We start from the raw sequence: 27,556 nt of genomic DNA on the forward strand, positions 1-27,556 counted from the left end.
ATAGAGTATGGTAGTTTACAATAGTACAGGTGGTGCTTGGATTAGCTCATATGAGTTCTGTTCCAAGACTGTCATGTTTTGGTATAAGTTGGGACTTATATCTAAATGATACCTGCAGTAACACCTAAGTCACTCACACTTTACACACAACACATGAAAGACATATACAATACAGTAATAAAAAGATTAAATAAAAGAATTTGATGAAACAGTCATAAAGAAGGCAGAACTTTAATTGTATCCCTGTGGTTGTTTTGCGCACTGGGGGGTATTACAAAGAGTGAGAGACAGGCTTATTGGGAGGAGGAAATCTCAATAATGAACCACTACGCTGCTTATGCTGTTATCACTGTCGCTTTCATAGGAGCAGGTCCTTTCACATGTTCAAGAATACCATCTTTATCATTTAGGATGGTAGACGCATTTCAGCAGCTTGGACCGGGCATGCAACCAATGTCAATTGCCTCACTGCCTTGGGAGTCATAATGGAGATTAAACTTAAATAGTTAACTAAAGAAAACAAAAGTGACGTTGTCCTTCCTCTCGGTGTAGCGACAGAACTCAATCTTTCACACCAAACTCACCCAACCATGCCTTTATGGACCTTACTTCATTATAGCACACGTGAAAATTGTAAGGAAGATTTAGAAATTAGGGTCTAACCCAACCCCTGATTGATTACTTTCAAAATGTGTGTCTCAATACTTTTGTCCATAATATACTGTACGTTGCTATGACAAAAATGTAGACTGATGTTTCAAGTGAAGTAGGACCTTAATGGATCTGTGAATGGAGCTTATTAAATATACAGTACATCAAGCCACACATCTTTTAGTCTTAAGAGTCCCTTTACTTTCTTCTCTATACCAAGTTAGAAGCTTTATTTCTTGCTTGCGACAGCCGACTAGACCCATCTCGTACACACTCCCAATCAATAAAATGGCAGTATGGCTGGTTTCTGTTGTGCTGAAACACCTGATTGAAATAGTGCTGTCAATATTTTCCATAAAAGTCCATTAAATGTACCACTACATGGAATTCATTATGCATCTTGGACGCTAAAATTAGTCTCATTAATAATGCTAGAAGGGCCTGTGTAGTTAGTTGCACTTAGTTTGTTCTAATGAGTGTCGAGAGCACTTCATTAAATATATTCTGCTTTTTTTCTTGATAAATTGAAGCTGTAGGTAAGCATTGCTATGAAACTAAAAGATTAACACTGAACGCTATGTTTTTCAGGCTGTTTTGCTGATTGGAGAGCAAGGAACAGCCAAAACAGTCATGATTAAGGGTTACATGTCAAAGCTGCATGCCGAGACCCACATGGGCAAAAGTCTTAATTTTTCCTCTGCCACTACACCACTCATGTTCCAGGTGAAGTACAAGAATCAATCTTCTCAGCCATCAATTCATTGAATGTTCTTCTGGAAACTCAGTGTGTTAGGCTTAATGCTTGAGGTTCAACTTCTGTATTGCCTTAAAATGAACAAGTTGGATTTAAGATGGTTCCATCTGTCAGAGATGAGAATGTGCAGTCGTATCGATCAGCGTGCATTCTGATTAACAATGTGCAGGCTGGAGGTGGGACCAGTGTCTTTGTACATGGTTTAGCAGCATATTGATCAGGCTGTCATGATGGATTATGTCCCAGAGCATATCTCAGGAGAATTTGCCCTCTCACTTTTTGTCTGCCTTGTTTCTTGTTGTCTTGTTTCCTCAGAAATATGTCTCTAAATTCAGCTCTTTCTTTTTAAGAGGACTGTTGAGAGTTATGTGGATAAGAGGATGGGCAGCACCTATGGACCCCCAGCTGGGAAAAAAATGTCAATTTTTATTGATGACATTAACATGCCTGTCATCAACGAGTGGGGAGATCAGGTTTGGGATCCGAGTAATATTACTGAAAAAAAAACAACGACACCAACATTATCCCCCAAAAGCGCATCACGATACTTATTATTGTGGCCTCAGGTGACAAATGAAATCGTCCGACAACTGATGGAACAGAACGGGTTCTTCAATCTGGAAAAACCAGGAGAGTTCACCAGTATCATAGATGTACAGTTCCTGGCAGCGATGATCCATCCAGGAGGAGGCCGTAATGACATCCCACAAAGACTGAAAAGACAGTTTGCCATCTTTAACTGTACCCTACCTTCTAATTCCTCCATTGACAAGATCTTTGGTGAGTACAAAGAGCCCAAGTATAATTTAAATCCTTTTGGTGTATTGATGAGGTCATAGTGATGGATGAATATCACATCATCTGTATATCACACCTTCTGAGATGTCAAATGTGTTTGTCACCTCAGTGTTATCAACAATATCTTCATGCAGGTGTAATTGGTGAAGGCTACTTCTGTGCACGCCGCTGTTTTGTCAATGAGGTTCAACGCGCCGTGCCTTTTCTGGTGTCCCTGACTCGCCATCTTTGGCAACTCACCAAGGTTAAGATGCTTCCGACTCCAGCCAAGTTCCATTACATCTTCAACCTCAGGGATCTGTCCAGGGTGTGGCAAGGCATGCTAAATACCAATGCAGAGGTGGTCAACTCCACACAGGTGAGAGGATTTATCTGTGTTGTTGGTGTAAGATAACCAGTTTGCCAATACAAGTGAACTAGAATTTAATGCTTACAATGGTAATTTTATCATCAGACCAAATGCAAAAATCATATTCATGGAATAACGTCTGATTGATGATCATTTCTGATATATTTTTCAAAAGGATTACGCAGCCTGCAGCACTGCATACACTTCTAAAATGTATTTTAAAACATGCACACGTTCACACAAAAAGACTACGTACGTATACAGTACTGAAAAGAGAGCGTTGTTCCTACGACTATGCAGACTTTCAGTGTTTTGCTTTTTGTGGTCATTTTAAATGTTACTCCATGTCTTTGGTCTTCATGCAATTCACACTTGCACAACGAGGTTTAGATGATACCGATCACATTTGACCAAACCAACCTCACTATTAAAACAAACCTGACAAGTGTGAACTCATTTTGACCGCTGATACGTGTGATCTTCAATAATCTAATGAAATCAAACTTTTTAAATGAAGCACTATTCATACAGCCTCACTATTCCTCACTAGGGTCGCGGGGCAGTATTCATACATATAAAATGCAAAACAAAGTGATTTACAGTTTAAAACAAATGTATACATGCTATAGTGTATATCATACTATAGTGTCATCTCCAGCTGAGGATGCCAATCTCGCTCAGAAGAGAAGCTTAAACTAAAGCGTTTACATTTTACAAACATTTCCTGTTTATGTACAGTATAATGCATATGAAAGATGTAGCAACCCAGCACAAATGTAACCTGTGTGGATTACCCAATTATATTTCCACAATGTATCGTCTTTTCATCTTAGTAGTTGTGCTGTCTGTGTGGCTCCATAGTTCCCACTATGAACATACTCACTCAGTGCCAACATTAATTTCCTGCTGTTATTCTGTATGTCAGTCTTTTTTTCCCCCTCACATGGCTGAATGATTAATTTTTCAGGTGCTTTTGGCATTATGGAAGCATGAGTGCAAACGGGTGATAGCTGACAGATTTATCATGCCTGAGGAAGTGGAATGGTTTGACCAGACTTTGGCGAAACTGGTAGGGGACACACTTGGAGAGGAGCACAGGAACATAGTAGACCTTGGTGTGGACAGGTACTTTGTCGACTTCCTGCGAGACACACCTGAAGCAACAGGTAGTAGCATAGTACAGTGGGATAATTTGGACTTTGGTGTAGTCATAGTTCTAATATAAAATGTTGTCATTATAGGAGAAGAGCCAGAAGATTCTAATTTGGATTTGCCCAAAGTGTACGAGCCCATTGAGTCATTTGAGAGCCTAAAGGGTCGACTGAACATGTTCTTGTGTCTTTACAATGAGAGTGTCAGAGGCACTGGCATGGACATGGTCTTCTTTCAGGATGCCATGATACATTTAGTCAAGGTAATGTGGCTCTCACACTTAACAACACACCAATTATCCACAGATACACTTGTGCACCTGACTGATCTGTGGTGTATTTACTGTTAAGCCTTACACTATTCATTGCATAGTCAAGCAGTTTACCCCATTGAAGCTTGCATGCACTTTGAGAATACCCTGCATCTCATATGATACTAAAAAAGCATTTTATGTAATATAATGTGAATGTGTACGCTGTAGGTGTCGAGGATAATCCGGACACCTGGAGGTAATGCCTTGTTAGTTGGAGTTGGAGGCTCAGGCAAACAGAGCTTGACAAGACTGGCATCATTCATCGCTGGATATGAGATTTTCCAGATCACTCTCACACGGTATTACTCACACATACACAAAAATATTCTGGGTACACTTACACAATCTAACAAGTTACATATAACAACTACAGTTTATCAAATGATGCTCTGTTGTGTTAGTTGGTGATGCTGAGCTACAATGAATCATGCTTAGAGGTCTTTGATATTTTGGGTTCCAAATCTTACATAAACGACATCATTTTAATCTTTATGAAATGTTTTTCTGTACAGTATATTTATTGAGTTCCCAGAAGGATTCTCAGAAGGAATTATTTGTGCCCATTTAATTAAAATGTTAACTGGAGGATTACCCATTATTTTTTACATAGTAAAGTATAGTAAGTATAACATAATTATTTAAAATCCATACATCCTCAAATGGTGGCTTCCACTCTAATAGACCTGATAGATTTGTTTTATCTGATATTCACTTCTATATGTTGCTAGTTTGTTTTTGCTGCCATTTTTCACGAGCTAAACTCAAAGATGTAAAACTTTCCATGTAGACAAAAGGCCTATCTCTCTCTCTCTGTTAAGCTATTTCCGCACGAACATGGATATTTTCAAAAACACACCTTTGCTTCTCTCTAGTGTCAAAAAACTATCTCTGTCTACACCAAAACATATTCACAGGCTGTCACACGCATGCCAAAGTAATGGGGGCGCTGCAGCCATGGACTGTAAGGCAATTTTAGCCAATCAGAAGCATCAGTGACGTCATTTACGCCTGTTGTTAGCGGGAGCTTCATAGCAGTTTTAGAGAGCAAAGCAGTGTCCTTCGAAGCCCATAATTGTGCCGTTTGTCAAAGTAAAGTAAAAGTAAGAGAATGTGTGGAGCTCTCGAGTGTTTGACCCCCAGTATGCAGAGACAGACGGTGTTGGAAAATAATATAAAATAATATGAATCAGGTGCAGGAAAAACAACAGACAGCGACAGGGGAAAACGACTCTGTGAAAAACATACACGGAAGACTAGGCAGTAGCAACAGGTCAAGGAACCATCTAGTTGACAGCACAGGCGAAGTACACAAAGGCAATGAACCAGCGCCATACCCGCGACGACGCTGGGCTTTTAAACTCCACTAATTGAGATCGAGAACAACTGTGCATAACACCACTGGGGTAAAGCATCTGCAGCTTCTCCCCAGCAGGAAGTGCAGCACTCCAAAATAAGAGCGCAGGACAGGAAGTGATCACTCCTGTCTTGCGGAACATGACAGTTTAGTCTTAAACACGTGAAAAGTCGTCTCAGTTTACTTCAAATCAGCAATGTAATATTTGCCATTGCTCACGAAAAATTATACCTAATATAGAGTGGAAATGAGGGCACGTAATTGTTACATCATCTGTCAGCAACACGCCAAAAACTCCTGTGCGTCCACAAGCACACGCTGAAGCTGGAGTTTTCAAAAATCTTCACCGAGTCTGGAGTTTTCCAAAAGCTCAGATTTTAAGGATAAAAACCATGTTTGTATATGGACAAAAGGCCAAAACTCATTAAAAACAATACATTCTTAAAATATCAGTGTTTGTATGGACATAGCCTTTGCAAGCATTCCCATCCATCCATCTTCTATGCCGCTTATCTTCGCTAGGGTCGTGGGTATACTGGAGTCTATCCCAGCTGACTTTGGGCAAGAGGCATTGTACACCCTGGACTGGTCGCCAGCCAATAGCAGGGCACATATAGACAAGCAACCATTCACACTCACATTCATACATATGGACAATTTAGAGTCTCCAATTAACCTAACATGCATGTTTTTGAAATGTGGGAGGAAACCGGAGTACCCAGAGAAAACCCAAGCACGCACGCATTTGCAAGCATTTATAATTCCTAATTCATCCATCTGGCAGGCGTGGCATATCAAGATGCTCATTAGACAGAATGGTTATTGCACAGGTACAGTCAACGCAAAAAATATTGTCATGCCAATGATACCAATGTTTTTGTCCAGAGATGCCAATGTTTTGCGCCATGGCTGTATAAATTAGACTGATTTGGTTGTAATCCGTACACGCATGGCCAAAAACTCTGGCATTTTTATCATTTTTGGCCATGACTGTATGCCTTAGGTTGGCCACAATAAAAGGCCACTTCAAAATGTGCAGTGTAACTGTATTGGTAACTGTATTGGTCTGAAAACCAGTCAGTATCTGGTGTGATCACTATTTGCCTCAAATACTGTATTCACCGATCGAGAGCATACCAAATCATGCTCAATGCGGGACATGTCCGGTGAGTATGCTGGCCATGCAAGAACTGGGATGTTTTCAGCTTCCAGGAATTGTTTACAGAACCTTGCAACATGGGACCGTGCATTATCATGCTGCAACATGAGGTGATGGTCGTCAATGAATGGCATAATGGTCCTCAGTATCTCGTCATAGCATCCTTGTGCATTCAAAATGCCATCAATAAAATGCACCTGTGTGCGTTGTCCATAACAGATATGCTCCGCATACCACAACCCCACCGCCACCATGGGCCACTCGATCCGCCACACAGTAATTACAGTATGTCGCTCTGTAACAACTTAATAAGTAAACACCTCTGACCACTATTGGAGGGAATAATGATAGTTTTCTTTAAATTTCAACCAAGTACAGTGGATTTGCATGTCAGGACAGCAAACATCACATCTAGAGACAAACACTTCAAATAAAAAACAAGTCAAACAAGACAAAAATGGAAAAACTCAAGGGGAAGCAGGGAGACACAAAAGGCCTGGCGAATAATTAGATAAGCAGTGACATCCTAAACTTACAAAGAAACCCCAGTCCTAGTGGAGATAGTTTGCACAATATTTAAATAAAGGTATCAAATAGTGCAGAGGGATTTTAGTGTCTGGAATGTTTAATGTGACAACACAATTAAAGATGCATCACTCCAGAGCTGCTGTAAGACTGGACTCCCATTGATACTGCCCCACAATGAAACTGAAGCCAACTGATGCATTTGCTGAAAGTCTTCCAAGCCTTGTTCCTGCATCAATTGAGCTTCCTCTGTGGAACAATTTCATTGTCTCCTGTGAGACATTTCCTTTTCATTGCAGTTGGAGTGGAACTCACTACCCCAACTGAATCATTTGTCTTGGGTTTCTGCGTCTTACCTCTTTGTGTTCTGTGCCACTCCTGCCTACCTCTTGCTCGAAGGTTTTTTCGTCCCCTGTCCCCATGTGCATTTGTCTCCGTCGGATTTCCTCTCTGCTTTTCCTTGCAGAGTTTAGTGTGGCTACTTGGCATTAATGAGCGATCCTTGTGTTCCTCCTTATGGCTCCTGCGGAGAGAACTGGATGACAATGGGTTGTCTCCAACATTTTCTCCTCTGCATTTTCATTTCTGTCACACGCACACACACTCACACACACACACAAGCACACTTAACTTGTACCTGCTTTTTTTCCTGATTCAACTTTCATTCCCTGCACATTGAGTGTCTTAGCAACAATTTTTTTTAGCCTCAGTCAGCCGTCTTCATCCTTTTTCATGTTATTTTGTCACCGCTTCCCTCTCTAAATTAATATTTTCCAGTAGATGCAGGGGTGTACAAAAAGCATGCAAGCAGAAAATTAAATATGTAATGCATATTATTATATCCAGCACACTGACTCCTTTTTTATAATTCTATGTATTAATAATTCTAAACATTAAAAAAAGCAAAAGGAAAAATTTATATTGTATAGCCATATTTATAACCATCTCAAAACATATTTATATGCATCATTCTATATACAGTACATACACACACCCCCAACTTCCCCGTCAATTTCCATTCATGCTGTCAGTTATTCTTGGCCTGAAAAAATGGAAAACTGCTGTATGTTTATGTTTTCTGTTCTTTTCCAGGTCCTACAACACAACAAACTTGATGGACGACCTAAAAGGCTTGTACAGGACAGCGGGCCTGCTCGGAAAAGGCATCAGCTTCATTTTCACTGACAATGAAATCAAAGAAGAGTCCTTCCTTGAATATATGAACAACGTTCTCTCATCTGGAGAGGTGAGGAGCTTTGTTAGAACAAATGTCAAAATGTGTCTAGCCATCATGATTGTAGAGAGGGCTTATTTTTTGCTGAGCATTGCTTCTGAAGATGGATGGATGGATGCATGGATGGATGGATGGATGGATGCATGGCTGGATGGATGCTTTTGGATACAATCATGCAGGAAAAGAAAGACGACTTCCCCAAACTTGGTCTTATAAACCTGGACGCAAACAAAAATTGTCCAAACTATATTGCAATTGAACCCTAAATCCTGAGTCATCCCTTGCTATTTTGCGTTTTTTCAAAAAATGAATAATAAATGTTCACTGTTTTGTGGTTTATTATGACCTATTATTAGTGAAACATATTGAAAGCGAAGTTATATGTACTATTCTGGTCATGAGACATGACGTTGGATTAAGTTACCTTTCATACTGCATGGAGTCCGACTACTGAGCCAGCAGAGCTAATCCCATATGCCATGATTGAGAGTGAGTGAAAAAAAGGTTCTCCTCTCATTCCGTGTGGAAGTGGTAAGTTTTTGGTTTCTTTGTCATTCTTCCCCACTCTATTTTAAACACTTTCTTAAGTTTAGAATAAGTAAATTGGAAAGGCTAACTAGTTAGTTCGGTAGCTTGCTATGCTATCGACGGCTGTCTGTTATGTCCCTGCAGTCATACCTGCACAATGTGATGTAAACAAAGAATAATAGGAGTGTAAAAGTGACTATCGGGGTGTTATATAATGTTTATTAACATTGAATCCTACTTTGAGGAAATTCACTTATCACGTTCTGGTCTGGAATCAATGAACTGCGATAAACGAGGGACAACTATAGTGATGATAGACGATAGAGTGCTTAACTATAATTGCATCCTGTCAAGCTATGTCTTGTATAAAATATAGTGCCCTCCAAAAGTATTGGAAAAGTGAGGTCAATTTATTTATTTTGCTGTAGACTGAAAACATTTGGGTTTGCCATCAAAAGACAAATACGAGATCCGAGAGCAACGGTTCAGCTTTTATTTCCAGGTATTTTCATCTGGATAGGATAGGCTTTTGTTTGAACCCACCCCATTTTTAATGCTAGCAAAGGTATTTGCCCAGTTGTGTCCTATTACATTGATTATTCAGTCAATAAATAGCAAAGAATGTCAGCGCTCAGTTTACAATTGGATACAATAGGTTTTGCCTGTGTAGCCTGCATTTAGAGGTGAAAACAACATGAAAACCAGAGAGCTGATAGATCTGATAGAAGATGGAAACTCAATCAGAACCATTGCACAAACATTGATCATGGCCAGTACATCCATTTGTAATGTCCTGAAGAAGAAATAAACCACTGGTATACCAAGTAGCAGACGTCGAACAGCTAGACCAACAAAAACATCAGCAGTTGATGACAGAAACATTGTGAGAGCAGTAAAGAAATAGCTTAAAACAACTGTTAGTGACCTCAGTTCGGTTCCAAATGGTTTTTCCTCTGTGGCAGTAAAAGCAGCAGCAGGTAGTTTCAAGGTCAAGTACCTCTGTTAGCACATTTGTCTGATGCAGTGTCCAGCACCACTGCCACTGTCTTTTTCAGACTTCCTGAAGCAACTATAGCATTTGCTCAGTACTTTATCTGCTCTTTGCTTTCTATACTTTGTTTGATCTTTCATCGCTTACTCCTGTATCTCTTTGTCTTGTTGTGTCTTCACACCTTAACTTCATATACCCCCTACCTCCGTTATGGTTAATTTACCTTCCATTTACCTCACATTATCATGTTCTCCCATTGTTCTCTCACAATTTTCTCCCATCACCCATCTTTCTTTTTCTCGCCTCACCAATTCCCACCGACACGTTCAACACTGTTATCTTCTTTCGCCTTTGCCTCATATCTTTTGATGAGAAGCTGTGTCAAGCTTTCTACAATTTCCTTATGTAGCTGCCCACCCATGGCCACAAAGTTGGTACAGTCCTGTGTAGACAGCATTATTTAATCACCCCTCTTAAGACTTGTCACCATGCCTTCATACCATTTTTGTTAATGAATATGTTTTCATTTTCATACATGTAACAATTAATAGAATTATTTGTTTTTCTTTCAAGAAATTATGTATACATATTCACACTTGCCAATATTATGTCAAATGCTCTGTACTGGCAGTCATGCAAATGTATAAATATCACAGTTTACAGTTTGGTTTCTAACCAGACTCAATCCATCTGAAGGTCCATTAATAAAACTAATGCAGAGCCTTAAAGCCAATTAACCACGAACAAAATGTCTACGAACAGATTCCATTAATCACTCAGCACAAATTAATACTGTTCTCGCAATTATAAGCTTTATGTGAGGCTACAGAGGAAGCGATCATTAAATACTCACCCGCTGCCAGTTTATGCACAGTATTTTACCCCATGCTGTTGTGCCTCATGCAGCATGGCGATGATGAGGTAAGATGAAGCAAATTTGCCTTCCTTTCTTTCGCTGTGCTGACATAATTGTGCTTTGTGGTATCTTTAAATATCTTGAAACTAGGCAACGTTTCTGTAAATGCCATGCAAAACACAAAATAAATGATGAATTTTTGTTCTAATTTTTAATCTAAAATTAAGGTAACCATAAAGACAAATGATATATGAAACATCTTGAGAAGCACAACACATGTGTTCTTTTTCATTTTCTGAAACGTTTATTCAGTATAATTCAGTTTGACACAGCATAACATTAACAGCATTATTTTGTCAGGTACTGGGGATATTATTGGCATGAAAATTAGATAGTGGTATTGGTGTTTCCGTTGATATTGATATCAGAGCAGGAATGATGACCTGCTCCACACAGCAACAAGATTGCTAGCTCAGTATGTCCGCGGTATGGAATTCTTTCTTTTCGCCTTTGGATTGTATTATGCAATTAGAATTAAGTGTAAAGCTGATAAGGCATCTTCTTTTAACACTTCTAATCAAATATGTTTCGTTCATTCTGCGTGGTGCACTGAATGAGCCCAGTTTATCATGTCACTGATTGTATTAGTTCATCGTTTCATACTTTGCACTTTACTTTGTCCTTATACTGATGTTTGTGCCAGCTTTCCAAATTGTAGGTTGCCAACATTATTTAACCTGATACTTGTGCAAGGGGGCAACTAGGCGGGTGGATGAATATGGCACTTTTCTGTAACTTACATCGCATATTGCAGTATTTGTCTTATTTTGAACAGTGTTTATTTGTGAATTGCATCTCATAGTATCACAGTAAAATAAGCTGTTCATTCATTACACAAGATGTGACCTGACTGCTGCCTATATTGGTATCGGTTGATATCGGTATCAGAAATGTAGTGCTAGACAATATAAGTATAGATGATATTGGTCACACAGCCAATGTCAAGCATCCCCAAATACAAAAATAACATTTTAATTTTTTTATTCAATAAACATGATTGACACAAGAAACAAGATCAATTGCCTTGCAGTATTTCTCCTTTGCGTTACCTTTTACTTTATTTGCTTTTACTTTATCTGAAGCTCCTCCGGCCAATGGTAATCATATATCATATATCATCATACTTTACCTTGATCCTAATATAATTCACAATACTGACATCTAGAATCGTATTGGTAATCTTAGATCCTTAGATACGGTGATGTGATGTGATCTTTGTTTCCTGTCATTCATTCCTGCTGATTCTTTGTATTGAATGTTATTTGTGTTAAAGAACGGCTGGGAGAAGTGATGACAAAAATAACGTCAAAAACAATGTATAACAATGTTTATTAACAAAAAACGCACTCAAAATGAGTGGAAAAATAGTCCAAAGCAAAACAAAGTATAACACAAAAACCAGGATGAAGCCACAGGGAAAAAAGTACAACGAAGGGAGCTACTGGAGAAGCAAGCAAAACACTCACAAAAGTCCAGAGGTAAAGATTGGCGAACGAGCAAGGAACGCGTGACGTAGCAAAACACAAAGGACAGGTCATGCTGGATGCAGGCATAGTAGTTGCAACATGTAGTAGTTGCAACAGTCTGCCAACAAGTGTGAGTCCAAGCAAGGCTTAAGAAGGCCTGATGAGAATTGCTCCCACGTGTGCACAGGTGGCTCTGCTCCAGAACCTTCAGCAGAGCACTGTAAGAGAGAGCAGACAGTCGGCAGCAAAGCAGCTCCCGCAGAACATAACAATTTGCTTTTTTTTTCTACTCATACATGCAAATTCAACTGGAAATGGTAAATTCAGCAGCAGCTGCTTTTCCAGGGCAGCTTAATTGAGACGGGAGCCAGGGAGTGTTTGTGTGTTGCTATTACATGAAGTTATGATTGAAAGAGAGAGAATTTGATGGGATGGGAATGTGGGATGGGAATGTGAGAGATGCTGACAGTGGCGATAGTATTGAGAAGCAAAAAAGAGAACAAGGCTGCTGTGAGCTTCTTGTTTATGTTGTCATTGGCCAACAGATGGTATGAGAGATGACAAGTCGGGAGATCTGGTGGATATGCGTTCAAATCTCTGTTGGGCACTTGCCCGTGCGTGCGTGCGTGAGTTTTCTCCGGGTACTCCAGTTTCCTCCTACATTCCAATCATGTTCATTTTTTTAATGTTAATTGATGACTCTAAATTGCCCGTAGGTATGAATGTGAGTGTGAATGATTGTTTGTTTATATGTTGGCGACCAGTCCAGGGTGCACCTGGTCATGCTACCCCAATTGAACTGCATAAGTGACTGACCTAACACGCTTTGTCTACCTGCTGATAGGGTGTCTTTTGTATTACTACAGCTGTATATACTATAAACAAGTGTTGCATTTTTATTTTAATTGGGGTGAGATATATTATCAACATCACAAAATCAGTGACTTAGCTTTTGCTTTTCAATTTTTACTGTACTGCTCTTTGCATCAAAATTTTCCATGTACTACTTAGCTATTACCAGTATGACCAGTAATTTTAACCATTTTAACTAACTACTCGTTTCTTACGTCCTCAGGTGTCCAACCTGTTTGCTCGGGATGAAATAGACGAGATTCTCAGTGATCTCGTCCCAATCATGAAGCGAGAGTTCCTGAGGCGGCCGCCAACCAATGAAAACCTGTACGAGTACTTTATGTCACGAGTGAGACACAATCTTCATGTCATTCTGTGTTTCTCACCTGTTGGGGAAAAGTTCCGCAACCGGGCGTTAAAATTCCCAGCACTGATATCTGGTTGCACAATGGACTGGTTCAGACGCTGGCCTAAAGATGCTCTTGTTGCAGGTAAATGTTTGTTTTTAATATTTACAGTCTTCTGAAAATGTACATCAAGTTTAAATAGCTAACTAGCTTCCAAAAATAGGATTTAACACTATAGTACAGTGTTGGCCTTTAATGTTAAACACTCATTTTTCCCCTCCCCTTTCGGCTTTTCCCTGTCTGGGGTCACCACAGAGAGTCAGCCGCATGAGTGGTTTTGGCTTAGCTTTTACGCTGGATGCCCTTCCTCCCGGGAATTGAACCCATTCCCTCTGCTATGAAAGGCAGAAATGTGTACTATCACACCAGCAGCGATTAATGTAAAATACAGTCTCTTACTAAAAATAATCTGTTCCAGGTTTAAACTTTAACCATTTTGAAATCTTTATTTACTGTTCAGGCAAATTTTAGCACACCACAGCTTTAAACATCTGCAAACACCATGCAAGCTCAAAAAAGTAAACAAGCGTTAATATTAAAATGCCAGAATGAAAAAAAGACATCACTCTTAGCTTCAAATATGAATGACAAGGACGTAATACATTGCTGGTCAGGCTCACTGCTCAATATGATGATTATGTGAGTCAATATTTTTTCTCTTTCTTGACACCTTGGGTTTCTCACCATTTTCTGCTGTGTCTGCGATCATTTTTGTCGCCTACAGTTTCAGAGCACTTTGTGTCTGTGTTTGATATCGACTGCTCACTCCAAGTGAAGAGTGAGGTAGTTCAATGCATGGGCTCTTTCCAGGATGGGGTGGCTGAGAAGTGTGTGGATTACTTCCAGAGGTACACGCATACAGTATCAGCTAGTTCATACTATTTTGTCATTTTAAATACTATAAATAGGACACATAAGATATTCATATTGACATAAAAACATATGTATTCCAATTTGAATGCAGATATCGCCGCTCCACCCACGTCACTCCCAAGTCCTACCTTTCCTTCATCCAGGGCTACAAGAGCATCTACGAGGAAAAAAGGTCTGAAGTCCAAACGCTGGCCAATAGGTAAACCAACAACACAATTATACCCAACATTTACATTTCCTATGTGTTAAATGTTATTTTTCATAAAAGAAAGAGGTCTTAGTTTATTCAATGGATGCAATAACTGACCATGATTGTTATATGGAGCAGCTTTTGTCACATATTGATTGTCAATAAAGTGTACAAGCGATTACAAATAGATATTGCTTAGTCAATATAGTCAATATATATTAGGAAGTGACTTCCTAATGGCCACAAAAGGAGTGAATGAGCAGGATAGAAAAGTATTATCTAAGTAATCCATCCAGGATCAAAAAGACCAGTACTCGTTTATTGTAAGTGCATTCTCAGACATCCTAATTATGCAAATTTTTGCTTTTTTATTTGATCATGTCTGCATATTACATATTTATGATGTTTTTCATCTGACGGGTAAACATACAGGCATGCTGAAAAATGCAAAGTTTGACCCATACATTGTACAGAGTGACAGACACACAACTTCAATTAAATTGCATTCATAGTAAGTTTTTGTTTCACAATCCACCTATTTAGGATGAACACAGGCCTCCAGAAGCTCAAGGAGGCATCAGAGTCAGTAGCAGCACTCAGCAAAGAGCTGGAAGTGAAAGAGAAGGAACTACAGGTGGCCAATGAAAAGGCTGATATGGTGAGTTGTACAGATAATGATGTTTGTTAAATGAGTAGGTGTGCGTGTGTGCGAGCAGCATGTTCTAAAGGACATTAAAGTACTTTAGAAATTGTACAATTTTTCAGCAACGTGATCAACAAAACTGATGAGTCATTCTGCGGTACCAAAATGTTGCACATGCTGTGCAACAACATTTTGAATGGACAAGGCATATCATTATTTTTCTCCTATTTTGTTCCTGACACATCCTGTCTTCTGGAAATGCTTCTAGCATGTGCAGTACATAGTATTTTACTTTCTTCATGTTATATTTTCATTAAGTTTTCATTTTCCTTTAATGGGGATTTATTTCCGGGGGTTATTTTTTGAGACCACCCGTGAATGGCGAAAAACAGGAGTAATTTAGACGTCCATAAAAATTTCTATTTTTGACACAGGGCTCGCTCCTCCCCCTCCAAACCCTCCAGCTAGCTTAACGTTGACTTTCTCCTCCAGTTTCATATCATTTATTTGAAATCTCTCTGCAATTGCCATTGTTCATTCTCAATGGAGGAAGCTAACAAGCCAAATGTGTCGGTTTAAGCTCTACATATACTGTACATCACACGCTTATTAAACACATTTTAAGTTATAAAATGTATACTCACCAATAATGAATAGGGTGCCACAAGATCTCGAGAGATTCAAAAGTGACGATATTTCTGAAAAGAAAAGCTGTCTCATGGGCACAGCGCAGCCAGAAGCCTATCTGACTGTGAGCTATGGCATCACTGCTGTGAATGATGATACACGTAATATGCAAATGGAAGTACGCGTGGCAGGATTGGAACTGCACATTAAGTGCTTTGTGCACATAAACTTTGCAATCCTACCTGCACTCAGCATTCCCAGCATCACTCGTTTGCTCTGGACATGAGTGCTTTATTTTATTGTTCAACAGTTGCCACAGTGTTAACGTCCGAGCAGAAGCTGTAGTAATTTTACATTTGATCAAGGTTATTTCAGATTTGTCGGATCAAAACACAATCTCTGCATAAGACTTCTATCAAAATGTGATACTAACTGCAGTCTAAGCATCATGGGAACTGAAGTTCTTTCAAAGTCAACATACATCTAATTTACTGCAATCTGTGTTACATGTATCTTTTCATGTCAACATAAATGACTAGCGGTAGCAGCTACAACTGCTGACATTATTTGAACTGTTGTAATTTTGTTACTTTAGTTTTTGTTTCGGCCGCACGGTGGCGTAGTGGTTAGCATGTTGGCCACTCAGTCAGGAGATCGGGAAGATCTGGGTTCGAATTTCCGCTGGACATCTCTGTGTGGAGTTTGCATGTTCTCCCCGTGAGTGCGTGTGTTTTCTGCGGGTACTCCGGTTTCCTCCCACATTCCAAAAAAAATCATGCATGTTAGGTTACTGTAATTGGCGACTCTAAATTGTCCATAGGTATGAATGTGAGTGTGAATGATTATTTGTCTATATGTGCCCTTCGATTGGCTCGCGATCAATTGAGTGTGTACCCCACTTCTCGCCCAAAGTCGGCTGGCATAGGCTCCAGAATACCCGCGACCCTAATGAGGATAAACGGCATAGAAGATGGATGGATAGTTTTTTATTCAATTTGTGGGAAGAAGTTCAAAAGTTAAAAGCATCATGCTTAGGTAATGCAAGAAAAGTTATAAAACTTTTCAAAATGTACCTGCCTTATTTTGCGACTCAATTAAATAACAAAGTCTGTTTTTCCAATCCTTTATTTTGTCATTGTAGTTTTCTTAAAAGTAACATTAAAATATTGTGTCGTCTCATCCTTGTGAATCCAATATTGTGTATCATCTCGCCTCATTAGCTGAGTGTATAATGACACCCCCACTAATGAATGAGTAGCCTTGAGCTTTTAGCCCCGCTTCCTTCAGTTGTGAGGCCGCCTTCATCGCCCTCTAAGGTGGCTAGAGGAGGTCTACGGATCTGCTGCTCCACAGGCCGCTGGGTTGTCCTGGCCAGCAGTCATAAAGTAATTTCTCCAAGATACGTCTACATAATCCACATTGCTTGCTTACTGTAATTCCAGTAATAATTTACAATAATATATTCATTTGTGTTCACTTCGCTGCAAGTTTTGAGGTCAGATTTTTAAAAAGTTGACTGTCTAATCTACTGCTGCTGTAGAACACACACAACACTCACTTAGTGTGAATGACTTATTTTCTATGGAAAAAACGGCCTATTTTAAGAGAAATATATTAAAAATAAAAAAATATATTTTTTGACTAAAAATGCACACATTTGTAGGGTCCACTGTATATAAACAGTATGTACTCTATGTGGGGGCTTATTGTGTGAGGTATAAATGTTGATCTTTATATTACTGCATGTTAAATTTACATGACAGCCAAAATACTGTTATGTCTGTTCAATTGATAACGTTGATGACTGCATGTGCCGACATTGTATAAAGTAATGATCGTTTCATTATTTTTCCAGGTGCTGAAAGAGGTGACGGTCAAAGCCCAGGCAGCTGAGCGGGTGAAGGTGGAGGTTCAGAAAGTCAAGGACAAGGCTGAGGCTATTGTGGACAGGATCTCAGCGGACAAGGCCATTGCAGAGCAAAAACTTGAAGCTGCCAAGCCTGCGCTGGAGGAAGCTGAGGCAGCACTGCAGGTATGTGAATTACAGAATAACCTCTTTGATTGCATTTTTTGAAAACATTTGCTGTGTTTCTTACCAAATCGTGAACATGGGTTAGCTTCGGAATCAATCAAACTGAATGCATTTCACTTCTCATAAATCTTCTGTAAGTCTACCTTTAAAATGAATCACATTTGGCAAAGTGGATCATGAAAACATTTCTCGCCTTTGCATCAGTTGCTACATTTGGAGAGTGGCAGCCCTTATAATAGTCTGCACACTCTTACAAACTTCCTGTGTCAGAATAAATTTGCCCTGAGGGATTCACAAAGTTTTAGAAAAAATAACTCTGTATACTGCATGTTTGAGGTGTTTTATTGAGCTCCTCTGTTTTGATTTAGGCCTATATCCATGACAGTATACTCTCGCCTTCATTTTCTTGTGTTGTTTCAGATTTTTACATATTCAGAATAATCACGCAGAGAACCAGATCGGTTGGCAAGGAGTTGAGTGGCTGATACAGAACAAGCAGTGAAGGCTGATGTAACACATGTGAAAGCAATGACAAACCCAAATAAATAATAAATGGCAGCTTATGAGCACAAAGCCGATCAACAAGCAATGGTCCAGAGAGAATCCTTGAAACAGAGTGCCTTAGTTCAGGTTGTGCCTCCCATCCCTCCTACCCTGGAGTGTTTCTGTGTGACAGCGGGTGTGTCTATAGTTAGCATGGTGCTCTGGGGTGAGAAGCCGTGTTGTAATTAAAGCTTGCCTCCCGGGTAGATGGTTGCATGCAAATCTCCAATGTCAGGTCCCTGATTAGAATGTTTATCTTGCTGTGGTGGACATAAAAGTGGATACATGCTAACTAATAACACAATTCGCAGGGCAAAGTTCGAGCATATCGTGGTTGAATGTGAAGAATTGATTACCAGAATGACTATTACAGCAAGTTTACTGCTGGCTGCACATGAGATAAGGACAGAGAGTTATCACTCTTAGTTAAATTGTCTTATAGTTTGCAATCACATTATTGTATCAAGTATTTCATCAACCGCACTTTTGCTGTATTCACCTTATTAGCAAGTTGATGCAGACGTGTCCAGCTGGCACGGTAAATGCATTGATTTCTCCATAACACTGTTTGATGTTGCACTGGTGTACAGTATGTACACATGTAAATTGTGCATATATTTACATTGCGTTTGCATTGCAATTGCTTATAACCCAGTTTTTTTCTCCAACAGTGCTGAAAATTTCCTTTTATTGTGCTATAAAGTCAAACTTATTGGAATTTATGAACAATAAGATGTCGCGTGTGGAGTGTGAAGACATACTGATTAAAGTGGACAAATGAAAGAAAGCAGTCAGAAAAAAAATGCCAAGCAGTCGATAATAGTATAGCATTGACTCAAATAGAATTGAATAATAAAACTAAAAAATAAAAATAAAAAATTGAAAATTCAGCAGTTATTTTACCGGAATAAAGTCAAAATATTATGACAAAAAAGTTGTACTCTAACAACAAAAAGTCGTAATTTTTTGGAGAATAACGTTGCAATATTATGAGAGAAAAAAAACATAATTTTACTCACATAAATTTGAAATATTAAAGAAAAAGAAAAGAAAATGTATTCTTTTAAATTCACAATATTATGAAAAACAAACACAACAATGGATGAAGGTGTAATTTTTTGAAAATTAGATTGCGGAAAAAGCTACAATATTACGAGAATAAAGTCAAAATATGATGGGAGTAATGTCATAATTACCAGAAGAAAATTTACAAGAAGAAAGTTGAAAAAATTGGAACATGTAAAAAAAAAAAAAAGCGAACTGCAACAGCAGAAATGGCAAAAATAGCTTTAATTTTACATGAATAAAGTAAAAAATATTTCAATAAAATAAGGATCTAAAATATAGTCACAATTTTATGAGAATAAACTAATAATATTATGAGGAAAAATTATGTCATTTTAGTTGCATAAAAATAAGAAAAAATATGTCATTTTTTAAAAGTTGTAGTATCATGAGAAACAAAACAAAGTTGGATTTTTTGGAAAATTACGTTGGGGAAACAGTTATAATATTATGGGAAATAAGTCATAGTATGAAAAGAACATTTACGAGGATTGTTAAAGAGGAAAGTTTAAATATTTGGGAAATTTAAAAAAAGACAACAGCAAAAATTAGGAAAAAAACAAAGACTGAAATTCATACGAACAATACCCTTTGTCCTCTAAGATATATCACAAAGCTGAGATGCATCGTTTTCTTGAAATATATATAACTTCTTAGCCTATCTACATGTGTTGCTGTACAGAATATGAAAGTGGTACTTGCATTCTTTCATTTTTCAGTATGTGGCCACCCTTGGTGGAAAAAGTTTAGACACCCCTGATCTACAGTATGGTGAATACAGTAAAAAGAAGCATAGTTCAAGTACAATACGGAATTTTAATGTAGTAATTGCATAAAAAGACTCATGGTATTCATTAACTTGCAGTTCATTTCCCAAAGCATTTGCATAGTTAGGATAGGCTCTTTGGTGGATGTTTACACTGGAACGAAGATGATAAAACCACAAACTGAACTGCGAGGCGGGATCGCAGAAAAGCAGACGAGAGGAGAATTCACTGATGAAACAACCAAACACTCTCTCAGCGGCTCATTTTGCTTTTTGCTCTCCATGTCTCTGTAGTTTTTATGAGTTTCCAAAAGTCATTCTTGATCCCTTTTCCCAGTTCTTGTCTTTACTAACAAGGACTGTGTTTTTTTTTTTTTTTTTTTTTTTTTTTTAAATCTTCTTGTCGAAGTATACTATTTATAACTCTCTGATGTTAGGCACTCCCTCGAGCGGAAAAAAATACTTTAAAAAAAATTAGCCACTTAGTTTTGGTTACAATAACTATTTATACAGATATAATACGGAATACATTAAATACTATGTTTGTTTTTTGGATAAATTGTCATTCATTTACATGAATAGTGCCATTGTTGACATGATGGCCATGCTGTTCACATGTTTTATTTAGCTCACTTCCTGACCATCCATACTGCATGCTTAATACAGTAAACATATCTCACCATGAGAATTGCTGGTGGACTAGGGTGGCTATAATTCACAACAAAGAGCCTCCACTATGATGTGCTGCGTTCCATGAATAATTAGATAGCTAATATAAAACGGCAACTTCAGTAATTTTAAAGTACAACTTATAATTAACAGGCTAATGTGGTCGCTATCTAATCATTTTCTAGTCATTTATGAAATGCAGTAGATTGCAGTGAAGTTAGATATTGGTGTTAGCCGGCTCGTTATAACATGGCAAATATTTATGTGGAGTAGCAAATGATTGAATATTTTAATAAAACACGAGTGACGTTACTGTGAAAATCAATAATTGTGCTTAATGACTTACATTTATATTTTATTTACATGCTTCTTTCGGTCTCTCTTTCTCACTCCGCCTACCCCTATGTTTCAAGTCTGGTCCCCGACCACACTTGGCTTCGAGGGCTTTACACCCCTTAGCGCTTACTCCTTAATTTAAGGAGAATTGGGACACAATTGGGATTCTCATGAATGCACAAAACCTATGGATAAGGGCTAAGATAAGGAGTAAGGGGTAGAATTGGGATTCAGCCTAAGAATGAACAGATTAGTTTTTATTCTAATTCTAACTGTGCTATCCCACATAAGGTAATATTTAGATTTATTTACAGGTCTTCCCCCTTTGTCCTTTCAGACAATCAAGCCATCAGACATCGCTACGGTGCGCACACTGGGCCGTCCTCCCCACCTCATCATGCGGATCATGGACTGCGTGCTGCTGCTCTTCCAGAGGCGGGTCAACCCTGTAAAGATCGACCCAGAAAAGAACTGCAACACTCCATCATGGCAGGAGTCTCTCAAACTCATGACAGCAGGAAACTTTCTGGGCAGCCTACAGGTACGCTTGCAAGAACAGTACAATGTACCGAACCTCCACGTTAATCTGGAGGTCCAGATTGTTAAGAAGCTTTGGCCTCCTTCACACATTTAAACACAGCCTATATCTGTAGTCCATAGCCGCAGCTGTGGCTTCTATTTCCTCACAGGCCACTATCAGCTTAAACATTGGGAAAGATGGATTAGCAAGACCACATTTATTCTTGGGAATTAATCAAAATGCGTCTGAGCTTAATCTTTCTGTGTATTTTTTTTTTTTTTATACATGATGAACCATAACTTGATGGATGGATGACAACATTGGCCACAGCAGTTGGCTGCAACATTTTTTTTCGTTTTGCTTTGACCCTATGGTACTTCAATAAATGCAACAATGAAAATGAAATGAAAATAAAGAATACAAATGATTTCTTAGTCAAAGCTCATCTTAATTCAATTTGGGGCAATTACAGTAAAATACACAATGAGGTGATTTAATGAGGATAAATTGGTACATAGACAAGATCAGTGGTAGGATACAGTGTCTGTTGTGTTTTTTCAATGACATTTTGTTCTCATTTCTCATCATTCTCTTCCAATAATTCTTTTTCTCTGTCTCCATCACTGTTGACACATCAGCAGCTCCACCGGGCTCACCTTCTTTCTCCTCATTACTGCATCCGAGCTGCAACTGCTGAGCATCTTGGACTTGCTCTCTCACCCCACCTGCTCTATTTATTCCTGTTTTACCCACATAAACCATATCCCCTGTATCATGTTTCCGAACTCTCTTTCATATTCTCCCTTACAGCAATTCCCCAAAGACACCATTAATGAGGAGATGGTGGAGCTTCTGCAGCCCTATTTTGACATGCCGGACTACAACATTGAAACAGCAAAGAGGGTATGTGGCAACGTGGCTGGGCTTGCATCCTGGACAAAAGCCATGGCATCTTTCTTTTCCATCAACAAGGAGGTCTTGCCCTTAAAGGTAATATACTGTATATTGCCTAAATGTGATGTCCATTATAAACATTGCAAAAAGCACATTTAAAACGGATGCACACTAAGGGTAAAATCCTTGGCCTCCCTGCACTCCTGCTAACTGACAAAAAGCACCACAAACGTTAGTGGCGAACAGAGCCACGGGCTGCTGCAAAGTCTGTCTTTAATATGAAACAAGATTAATTCACATCCCCAACGTTTTGGCTGCAATGCTTGGCAGATTATGTGGCCCAAAAACACATAGCAAGAGTAAAGACTTTCTCAATACAGGTTTCCATAGTCATAATTTGAATTTAATCTTGTTAAAGCAGACCCAAAAATTGATCTCCCCAGGCAGAGATCTTGGTCAAGAATATCGCAATACCAGTCAAAAATTTTAGAGAAGTACAGGAAGAAGAAAGGCAGCTGGATGATAATAATATGCGGTTTCCTCTTTGAAGAGTACACTTTATTGTTTTTACCATCAGCATAAAGTTAGCTTTACCCCACAACTGTCTGTCATATTGAACAAAAAATCACATTTTGTCCATAATACAGGTGTATGCTCCTCTGCTTTATTTCCTGACCAACAAGAAATAAGGTAACGTCTAAAAATTAAGAATTTTTTTTTTTTTAGTACAGAATGTACCAGGGTAGGCATGGGTGTACTTACACTAGACTGTAATTGGGCTCACATAACGCCTAAAGTCTGAGCCACTCCTCAGGCACGCCTGGAAGAGCATGTGTTCATGTGCAACGTAACCAAGTAATAGAATGATTGTAATTCAATTGTTCCTTGCCAGTTCTTAATGATAATCACCACATTTCATAATATAAATAAATAGGTTACACAAAATAATAATGTTTTTTAACATCAGAATTACTTAAGCACTTTAATAATTACAATCAACAGATCAAGTGCACATACACTGGAAGTTATTTTAAAGCATTTTTGACCCTTTGCTCAATAATCATTACTAAATCATTCACATGTTTATAAGAGCACTCTTATGTATCTTTGTAAGTATCATTTCACCTGTCAGGTCTAAATAAAGCACACCTAACCCAACAAAATGCATGCCCTCATGTTGATTTTACAGGAAAAAGGTAAGTAAAACTATGTTGACTTTTTTGTAAGATCTGCTGCAGTCCTGCCGCAGTGAAAACAAAATAAAAACACAATAAACACAGCATTTGTTTCCTCGTGATTTAAATGCAGTTAGAGGTTTGGCCAAGGCATATTTCCATAAAATTCAGGTCAAAAGTGTGTTACAACTCAATGCAGTTCATTGCTTTTTCAATACGATCCTGCGAAATTCTCCAGAGAACTAACTGCATTTTCACTTGTGCCACATGTCATGTTTTTTTTTTCATGGTCTCAAATCTTTCTTGTCTCTTGAGTCTTTACCTTTCCCTTCCACATCTTCTCTTTTTGTCATTGGGCAATGCAAACACTATGAGAAATTTCTGCCTCTCCATGTTGATCCCAACATTTTACCCCAGGATGGAACCCAGCCTAGCAAATTGATTTTCTGATTTCCAGCCCAGTGGTGCCTCCCTCCCTGAGCCGGCGTGCCAAACAAAGAGGCAGCGAGATGGACAGGAATAGTCCTCTCCTCTCAGATGTCAATTAATATTAAATGAACACTTACAGCCTTGGACTGTAACACTTGAAAGCAATCAAACTCACACAACAACATGTACTCTCTAAATCTATGTGTAAACCTAAAGCTTTGTTGGAATCAAAAACTCTCCAAAATGTTTTTTTTTAAACTCCCCCCACTCCTGCTGTTCTTTTCCTCATACCCTGCTGCCCTCATCACCACATCATCCCTTTTTATTTTCAAGCTTCTCTCTCATTTCCTCTTGTAAACCTCAGTTACTTGCAACCCCAGTTCAAACATATGTCTGCACCTGCAACATACTCGTATACTTCTAAAATCAGCCATAATAGCTTCATTTCCTTTTTGCACACTAAGTCTTAGTTGTTACCTCTGCCAAGAACAAACACTTGAATGCAAGAGATACTGTTTCACCGCCCGTTAGTTGGTTAGTTTGTGTGTTAAGTATCACGATTATTTAAAAAAATACAGTACTGACTTCCATATAACTTTGTGTATACACAAATGTGACTTTCTGATTTTATTTTTCCTTGCTCCTATTTGATTTCAATGCAACCACCAACCCACACACTCCACAATGCAAATGACACAGTTTCATTCACACACAACTACACTCCAGGTCACAGTATCAATGCATCGCAATGTGTAGCAAAGAAAAATTAATTACTGGTGATCTACATAACCTGAATTTTTAACTCTATATAAAGTTGACAATTCATGTTTTAATAACTTTTTTCCCACTTAATACACTTTCATTCAATAAAATATATTTAAAAAATAGTTTTACATTGTTTTTAAGGAACGGTGACGGTCTACACTCTTCTGAGTGACAATGACTTTGTAGGTATCTGTTTGCAGCAAGTTAGAGTGGATTAACAATTATCCAGTCCTACTCCAAATGTGTTCATTTAAAAACTGTACCTATGCATTTCATTTGCCATTTCTCACTCCCTCTGCCTACATTTTCAGTTTTCTGAGAAAGGGTCATAACCCTTTTAGCCATTTCATGTGGAATAAAGCCAGCACAGAGCCCAGTCATTTTCCTCCTTCCTCTCTCAGGCGAACTTGGCAGTGCAGCAGAATCGTTTGGCCATCGCTCATGCAGACTTTCAGAAGGCTCAGGCTGAGCTGGATGCCAAGCAGACAGAGCTGGATGTGGTACAGGGCGAGTATGAGAAGGCCATGATGGAAAAACAGGTCCGCCGCTTCATTAGTGTCCTCGGAACATGCACACATACACAAAAAAAACATTCAAAGAAATTTTATTTGAATGTCAACAACGGCAGACTGCCACATGAAGCAGGCGTGTGATTGAAGCCTTATGTCTGCAGAATTGACAGACCAAGACATGTACAACCGTTCCAATGAATAAAACATTGGCGCTCATAAAAGTACAAATCTGCCTTTTTGTCAGCTATCCTAAAATAAACTTGTCATTAAAGAAAGACCAATCATATCCTTTGGATTTAATTTGGAAAGCACACGGCATTGTGGAGCCAGATGAATCCTTCATCATCATCTGAGAGTGAAGTTCATTGACTGCATCATCATTGAAAAAAGGCCATGTTGGTCCTGTTAAAACAGTTTAATCATCTTTATAGCTTGCAATTAAATAGATGGTGTGCTTGGTGAAGCGATTGGTAGAGTTTTTAAGAAAGGGATGCGATGCACAACTTCAGTAGTATGTAACATTCCTTGGCTTAGAGATATATTTGGGGGAAGTGGTGTACCTGAAAGGAACACACATAACCTACTGGTCAGGAATTAATAACTTAACACCTTCACTTTGTCGATGACTGTGTGAAACTGTGAACATTGTCAATACACATATGAACTTGGACTGTTTATGAATTTGAAGTTCATCAGATAAAACTAGACTAAGTCCAAACATACCCACTGACCTCTCTCTTTACTCGCTCACTTTCAGACACTGCTGGAGGACGCGGAGCGCTGCAGACACAAGATGCAGACCGCCTCCAGTCTGATTAGCGGCTTAGCTGGCGAGAAGGAGAGATGGACAGAGCAGAGCAAAGAGTTTGCTGCCCAGACTAAACGACTTGTTGGTGGGTTTCAAAGCAAAGTGTCACGTTTTTTCAAAATGTCCATTTAGGAGTAGCATGCCCATTGGTTAGCACTGTTTCCCCACTGACGAAGAGTCTATCACGAATAAATTAGCTGTCCATCAGCGTGAATTTGAGTGTGAATGGCTGTCTGTCTTGATTGTGTATCTGGCTTGTGACTGACTGTTGCCTAGTCCAGGGTGTAGTCCGTTTTTTTGCACAAAGTCGGCTGAGATAGGCTCCACCTCCATGTGACCCTGAACAAGATACGTGGTAGAAAATGGATGGATCGCTGCACATCCATCCATCCATTTTCAACCATTCACACTCACATTTACACAGTCACACCGAGCGTGGACGGAACCCACGCAACCTACAAATGAAGTCAAGCAAGTCAACCATTAGATTATCAGTGATCACATACGTTGAATGAAAAGGTGGGGGTCTTTGCTGTACTTCATTTGTGCATCACATCTGCAACTCTGTCTTTTTCTTCTAGGTGACGTACTTCTAGCCACAGCGTTCTTGTCTTACTCTGGTCCCTTCAACCAGGAGTTTCGTAATCTCCTGCTGAGTGATTGGCAGAATGAACTGAAGCAGCGTCAAATCCCACATGGCAATAATCTCAATCTGACTGAGCTGCTCATTGATGCACCCACTGTCAGTGAGTGGAATCTACAGGTCAGTAATCAAAAGTGGTTTATGCATCCGCGCTACCTCACCTCCCCTTTTGTGTGACATGCACCACCAAAAATCTAACCTAGAGTTGAGGCGGCGCAGAGCCTAAGGGCTGTGATTGGTTGGCTTTTAGCACATTATTTCCTGTGTGTATATGGCTCATTTAGAGAGCCAACAGCACACCTTCTCCAATTTTGGATCAACATTTACAACAAAGACGGCAGAATTTAACACATTGTAACATATTGTAGCACATCGTTCTCTAGCGACAATGTTAGCTAAATAGTCGCCGAGTGTGATGGTCGCTCACCAGTTGACTTACGGGAAAACACCGGCCCTCGCATTTAGGGCAGAGAATTGCACGGCATACGCTCAATCCCGACACGGAACTTTGACAGGATCAAGACTGCATCAGAGGGGATGGTGTAGTGATTATGCAGAATCGTAAACCTGGCTAAAGTCAGATGTTTTATTTGGGGGCAACTGAGAGATGTAGGGAC

The 27,556-nt window shown here is 39.1% G+C and overlaps 1 protein-coding gene across 1 annotated transcript in view; it reads left to right on the forward strand.

Moving 5' to 3' along the window:
- dnah5 (dynein, axonemal, heavy chain 5) overlaps positions 1 to 27,556 on the forward strand; it is a 126,125-nt gene that overhangs the window by 64,099 nt on the left and 34,470 nt on the right. Inside the window, exons 53-70 of the mRNA XM_054781379.1 lie at positions 1,240 to 1,374; positions 1,756 to 1,878; positions 1,972 to 2,185; positions 2,338 to 2,561; positions 3,520 to 3,718; positions 3,794 to 3,966; positions 4,186 to 4,316; positions 8,148 to 8,301; positions 13,266 to 13,533; positions 14,174 to 14,297; positions 14,414 to 14,521; positions 15,056 to 15,170; positions 17,638 to 17,814; positions 21,531 to 21,734; positions 22,524 to 22,703; positions 25,378 to 25,515; positions 26,246 to 26,381; positions 26,878 to 27,059. Of these exons, the coding sequence (XP_054637354.1) occupies positions 1,240 to 1,374; positions 1,756 to 1,878; positions 1,972 to 2,185; positions 2,338 to 2,561; positions 3,520 to 3,718; positions 3,794 to 3,966; positions 4,186 to 4,316; positions 8,148 to 8,301; positions 13,266 to 13,533; positions 14,174 to 14,297; positions 14,414 to 14,521; positions 15,056 to 15,170; positions 17,638 to 17,814; positions 21,531 to 21,734; positions 22,524 to 22,703; positions 25,378 to 25,515; positions 26,246 to 26,381; positions 26,878 to 27,059 (2,985 nt within the window). The remainder of the gene's footprint in view (positions 1 to 1,239; positions 1,375 to 1,755; positions 1,879 to 1,971; positions 2,186 to 2,337; positions 2,562 to 3,519; positions 3,719 to 3,793; positions 3,967 to 4,185; positions 4,317 to 8,147; positions 8,302 to 13,265; positions 13,534 to 14,173; positions 14,298 to 14,413; positions 14,522 to 15,055; positions 15,171 to 17,637; positions 17,815 to 21,530; positions 21,735 to 22,523; positions 22,704 to 25,377; positions 25,516 to 26,245; positions 26,382 to 26,877; positions 27,060 to 27,556) is intronic.

This window comes from Dunckerocampus dactyliophorus, chromosome 7 (genome assembly GCF_027744805.1).
Source record: "Dunckerocampus dactyliophorus isolate RoL2022-P2 chromosome 7, RoL_Ddac_1.1, whole genome shotgun sequence".
NCBI lineage: Eukaryota > Metazoa > Chordata > Actinopteri > Syngnathiformes > Syngnathidae > Dunckerocampus > Dunckerocampus dactyliophorus.